Source organism: Lactuca virosa, chromosome 7 (assembly GCF_052849685.1).
Source record: "Lactuca virosa cultivar CGN04683 chromosome 7, Lactuca_virosa_CGN04683_v6, whole genome shotgun sequence".
NCBI classification, from domain to species: domain Eukaryota; kingdom Viridiplantae; phylum Streptophyta; class Magnoliopsida; order Asterales; family Asteraceae; genus Lactuca; species Lactuca virosa.
The window spans coordinates 256,891,398-256,897,756 of record NC_136432.1 but is presented as its reverse complement, the minus strand read 5'-3'; the positions used below and the strand labels follow the sequence as shown (position 1 = coordinate 256,897,756).

General features: G+C 35.6%; 1 protein-coding gene across 1 annotated transcript; it reads right to left on the bottom strand.

The window, feature by feature from the left end:
- Window positions 1-769: 769 nt before the first annotated feature.
- On the bottom strand, window positions 770-6,011 carry LOC145124195 (RING/U-box superfamily protein). The gene is made up of 6 exons (XM_079059453.1): window positions 5,500-6,011; window positions 4,038-4,207; window positions 3,881-3,930; window positions 2,992-3,017; window positions 2,475-2,907; window positions 770-1,571 (listed from the first exon to the last, which is right to left on the bottom strand). The coding sequence occupies exons 1-6, from the start codon at window positions 5,654-5,656 to the stop codon at window positions 1,103-1,105; spliced, it is 1,305 nt and encodes a 434-aa protein (XP_078915579.1). The 5' UTR covers window positions 5,657-6,011; the 3' UTR covers window positions 770-1,102.
- Between the last annotated feature and the right edge of the window lie 348 nt (window positions 6,012-6,359).

The following is a 6,359-nucleotide window of genomic DNA, read 5'->3' as shown; positions in this document are numbered from 1 at the left end:
TTATAAACTTTACCAAAACGAAAATGGATCAAAATATATGAAGTTTATCATTTATATTTCAATCCACTTAAAATAATTCAATGTCTCATCCATTTAAAATTAAACAAAAAATAGAAAAAAAAATAGTGCTTGAATTATTAAACATCGCTTGGGTTGAGGCGTGATCAACATTATACGATGTCGCCCTGATGATCGCTCTCACCTAACCAGTTTCGCCCTTTGTCATTTGTCGCCCGACCATCGCTACCGGCCTAACACCGCCCCTCCGCCAGATGCTAGTCCACCACTAGTATTATTTACTCTCATTTTTTCGGTTTCACTCATATAAGGAACCACATGATTTTTTGTTCTAGATTCACCACTGCAGAAACTGTACCAAACCCCTGTTGATACCACCACAATCTTTTTTCCTAAATTTCGGTGATTGATAAAACTCCTCAACATATTTCTAATTTGTGCACTAGGATACTATCCAACAATGTTCTATCCAATGTCCATTTGAGCATCTTCATTTCCGCAAGTTACATCGTCCCATCGTACTTTTTCTTTATTAGCCTCCGATTTTAAGCACTTGAACTCTACGACTTCTCTCCATGTTGACCATAAAACCGATTGCTAGACACCCGAATATAAAATTTTTACTTTAATGTAGGTTGTAAGTAGGACAACAAATATGTACGCAAAAACGCATGACAAAGCAATAAAGACATGCATTGATTATTCCCATACATACATACATGTTGAATTATGTTAGGAATTTTGTATGTCATTGAACACAAGAAGAAGGTTTATTTTATATCTCCAGGGCAAGAAAAAGCCAAAAGTCCATCAATCACACAAAGCTGAACAAAGCATCAATGGACTCATTTCAAGGCCATTTGATTCAACAACAAAGAAAGCCTTTGCTTACAACCGAAAAGGCAAAAGCAAAGCCTCCATCCAACAAGTAACTCTTACCAACACTTCAAACATGTAAATCCATCATCATTCATTTTTCTTACAGTTGGTAAAAACAAGACAGACACCAAACAAGTTTTCATTTCACTTCTCACTTCATTCTCATCATCATTAAAAAAAAAAAAAAAAACCAACCACAAATAAATTACGACCGATAATGCCCTTGTCCCGGAGTCCTATCTGACCCATGCCTCTGCCGGAAAACACCATTACCACCACCACCGCCGCCGCCCGCCTGATGAAACCCCCATCCGGCATGTGGGTCCCGTTCCCACCCATGGTGGAAGGGATTAGGCTGCATTGAGCTTTCCGCTTCTTGAAAGGCTCTACCGTTTGACGAACCACCGCCACCGCCACCGCCACCGGAAGTCGGGAGAAAATAGACACCGCCGCCACGGAGCTGGTCGGAGGATGACCCTGCCGGACCGCCAATTTGTGGCGGGTTGTTGGATCTCCGGGAACCGGAGACGATCGGTGTGCGTAATCCCGGTAGATTGCTGGGTTGCTGAAAATAGGCTTGAAGAGCCTGGGACCGCTCACGTGCCCGGGCAGCACTGCCCGGATACGGATGAATCATTGATGACCCGACCGCACTCGGAGCTCTACCACCAGAACTGCACAGAACATCATCATAACTTTGAAAATTAAATGCATTTATTTGTTTATCATATTTACAGCAACCTACCTTCATTGTTCTCTAATACAGCATCATATTTTCCAAAAAAAATATGAAGGCAGTGAGAAAATAACTACCGAGAAAATGGGTTAAATTTGCATTTTAACTTTTAAACATGGTTTCCAAAATTTACCAATTTGTGCAACAAACTGGTTGTTTGAATAAAAGATGCAAACATGTTTCATTCTAGAACACAAAATATGAAATATTATAACATGAACCAAAATTCACATCCACGAATACTTATTTGTTTTACCATCCTACCATTTTATGCAACCCCTTAAAGGTAGAAATATCACATCTTTTGGTCCTAAAAAAAAACATGATTTTGCATATTTTGTTGCATAAACTAAAAAAGGTAAAATTGTAATGTGATTTTAAATGTTGCATAATTTTGCACATATGACCCGAAAACCTCTGGCATTGTCTTTGTCAAAAGTAGAACAAAAAATAGCAATGTCTTTTCACTTATTTGTTTATTATAGTATTTTCACTGCTATAATAGGGTAGATTTTTTCAAAGTACAATGTTTTAATCAGAAAAAGATTAAAAGTGGAATGAAATATCCTGCAGGGGCTTAATAAAAGAAAATTTTAAAGGAAAATTTCAAGATAAAATAAGATGCTATAAAAAAAACAATATATGAAAGTATGCTGCCAATGCCATTCCTAATAAAAATCTGTTATTAAGTAATGAACATGTAAAGTGATGTGTGTCCAAACATAGTAAGTGTCGTATCCTGTATGAATATTGAATAAGAAGTGTTTTGTTTCTTTGACCGAATGAAGAGTCGTAAATGACGATTTTACCCTTGTGTCGAATATATAAAAAAGAAGTTTACCTTTGGCCGAGAAGAAACGGATGCACATAAGAGCCCCCAGATCTTGCCATGTCAGCATTACTCCTGACCGGCCTTCTCGGCATGACAGATGACATGGAGGGTTGGTCAGCAGCAGCAGCAGCACCTAGACGGGTGGTTGAAGTAGGAAAGAGGGTGGTATGATAGCGGACATCCATGGTGGGCAGACCATAAGAATTTGGCATCTCACTTGATGCTGATTGGCTGTTGTTCCATTGGTTGTTGTAGGTCCCACCATGGCCATGACCATGACCATGACCATGACCATCACCAACACTTGCACTGGATGTTGAAGATGATGATGATGATGATGGGTGAACCGGTTGAACATATGCAATGTATGGACACAGATGAGTAGCAGATGATACAGCTGCATGTTCAGTAAAGATCGCATGTTGTCCAAGAAGATCATGATCTAAAACAAAATTCACAGAATTTATAAGTTTTTTTCTAGACATGACTTTCAGTTTAATTCGTTTCAAAAGGGATCAAATCTTACATGCAGTTGTTGGAAATTCCCCTTCACTGCAAAAAGAAAAACACTTATCAAAACAAACATACAACTAAGGGCAAAATTGTCATTCTAAAAAAAAGATGGCATCCATTTCAGGGACGTAAAGGCTGATGTATTAAACCGCGTTGATTAAAGATATTATAGTTAGTTTTTCCATTATATAAACAAATATTCAAAGTAGCTTTACAACTTTATTTATATATATTACTTTATTTACTGAAAACTATAGTAGAATTAAATAATAACTAATCGTACGCATACTGTACAAATAACATCTGTACAGATATATCAAGTAATAAACATGAAATATAGCAGACTCATTTGGGAACTTCAACACTTGAATTTTATTCAACCATGTTTACAATTTTTGTTAAGTGCAAAGCCCAAGACTATATTGTAATTGATATAGTAATAAAATATTCAACAGATAAGCAAAATTGCAGGGTTAACACAAGATATTACTTATTTTATTACTATATATTAATTGCAATATAGTCTTTGCGCTTTGCACTACCGAATTGTATTTTCATTTTTTTTCCTTATTAAAGCATTGTGTACTTTCATTTTTCTGTTATTAGGACATTGTACTATAAAAAATCTACCCAATTATAGCAAAGTCATCCAAATACAAAGTAGTTTTTATTGCTACAGTTGGGTAGATTTTTCAAAGCACAACGTCCTAATAACAGAAAAATGAAAGTACACAATGCCTTAATAAGGAAAAAAAAGATATACAATTCTTTAGTGAAAGATTATGAAAGTAGGATGCTGCAGTAAAGAATAAATGAAATCCCGTTGCTATTTCTTGCATTTTTATCACTAAAGAGAGATGATAACTGATAAGATGATAAAATATAAGAGTAAATGTGCTTACTCAAAAGAGGCAGCAAGCCGAGTAAATCCACCAAAGGGGCACCACATTGACTGCCAAAAAAGGAAAGACCAATGAAGATTGCAAAATATGTAAACATGTAATGAGTTATATACATCATATCATATCATATGAAAGGTATAAAAGAAATGAAACTTACTGATTCAGAATAGCTTAAATCATACAGATCTTCATCATGTGTCCAATCATCCATACTGAACTCAGGATATGGTCGACAACCATTTGCATAAAGCCATTGACCTTTCTCAATTTTCCTACAGTTTGGGCATTGCATCACTCCCTTCACATTAAATGCAGACCCAATGCAATCTGTAATAGTAAACAAATTACAGATGTAATTTCACTTTTTCAAGTTAATTTTCCAACCCAAAGATCTACACAATATGTATTAATAAATCATATCGGATCTTGAATTTGCTTCGACTATTTTAAAGTACATGACTTTATGTATGGGATATAAAAAAGTAAGCATTTAAGTCGAATATAAACAAAACATACGTATATTAACCACGAAAATGATGGTTAGTCATATTAATCACTAGAAGCAATTTCAACCCATTTACTTATGAATGAGTTGATTTGGGTTGTTTTTAACTCTATCGAGTCAAATGGGAAAATCAAAGAATTTAGCTAAAAAGGAAACAGGTGATATGGGTTGAAATTTGTCTAGGTATATTTTTAAATTACAAAATTGTCCCTAGAACAATTAGAGTTTCTCAAAAGAATTCAAACATATAGCACAAAATTCAAAGTATCACGATATAATCAAAGTACCATGACATGATCAATTAATCACGAAAAGTTGGCGAAAAAATATCTCCAAAAAGCGTACAAACCGACAATTTATAAATCAATGAACAAAGGTCTAATAACTTCGCGCTAGGGCCACCTAAGCAACTACTTCATCTTTACAAATATAATCCATTCATAATAGTAAATTAGTAACTTCAGTAAGTGCCCTTTCAAACAAATTCAGCAATATTCTTAGTGTTTTCCATATATTTGCACCTTCCTATACCATAGATTAGCTATCTACTTTTATCCCTATATCAAATCCATTTGAAGAACTTTCCTTTTAAGGAAATAATAGCGAGCTCGCAATGATAACTTGTTTGTTTTATAAGAAACCAAGAAAACACATCCCAGATCAAAGAGAAGTATAGGGGTTTAGTGAGTGAAATGCATCCATAAAGCAATCTCTTAGTAACAACATAGCATTACACTGATTATTTTGATAAAAAAGACAGAGATTAATGCTAAAGAAGGATGTTCAACTATTCCAATCGCATCTTCAAAATAACTCCCCTGAACACCTTCAACTGTTGAATTACAAAGTGAGGATCCTTTTACATGCTATCTGATAATCCCTAACAACAAGCAAATCAATAACAACGAGGTCCCTAATAAACCATGTTTTGTATCTTATTACCACTGAAAGGTTAACAAATAACGAGACAATTCACAATTCCCAAGGTTCATAAAGATCAAACCACCAAAACGAGTTGAATTTGCAGGGATACAACTAATCCATGAACAACGATTTCAGGTGACAATCAATTTAAATTTTGATGAATTGAAGGAAAAGAAAAGAAGTTACTGACCCAGATGGAATTGATGGCCGCATTGGAGCTTTGCGCAACCACGATCTCCGTTATCGGTGACAACCTCGAGGCAAATCGAGCATGAAACCGAAAAAGCAGCTTTTCCTCCTCCGGCAGCATCTCCATCATCTACGAGATCTGCATCCTCCAACCCCATATATTCCCAAACACGCAAATCGCTAGCCCTATTCTATATGGAAATTATAATTAGAACTTCCAACACAAAGAGAAATCTCCTTAAATTCCTTACTTGGCCGACAGCACCTTCGGGAAATCAAGAATCCCCCTTTTTAGGTCTTTCTATCTTAAATCTTAAATTAATCAATAAAATACGAAAAAGAGAACCGATTATAGCTCTCAAATCTTAGGGTTTCAGAGTTGGAAGCTGAAATTTAACAATCGCAAGTGCCGATGAGAGAGAAATGAGAAAACGAAGAGATCATTTCACGATTGTATGAAATGAAACTGAACCTTAGCGCATTTTCTCTTTCCTCTTCACACCTCTCGTTGCTTGTTTTACGGCCGTTGGATTTGGTCCGTACCAGATAATTTTACCGCTGTTTGTTGTAATAATTTCCCTTCGACGGTCAGGATTTAGCCGATGCCTGACGTAACATAGATTTAGATGAGATGACACAACACGTTACGTACACCCCCCGGATCCTCCGTTTAGCTTTTTTTCTAAATGTTATAACAATACCTTCGAGAATACGATTTAGCTCAGATGGATCCTTGATATTTATTTTAATGTTGTTCTAGTCCACAAGGATGAGAAGAGTATTGATTTTAGTCTTATAGTTTCAATATGTTATCAAAATAAAAATATTTTCCTATATGTCTACAGCTTTGAGGTAACTGAG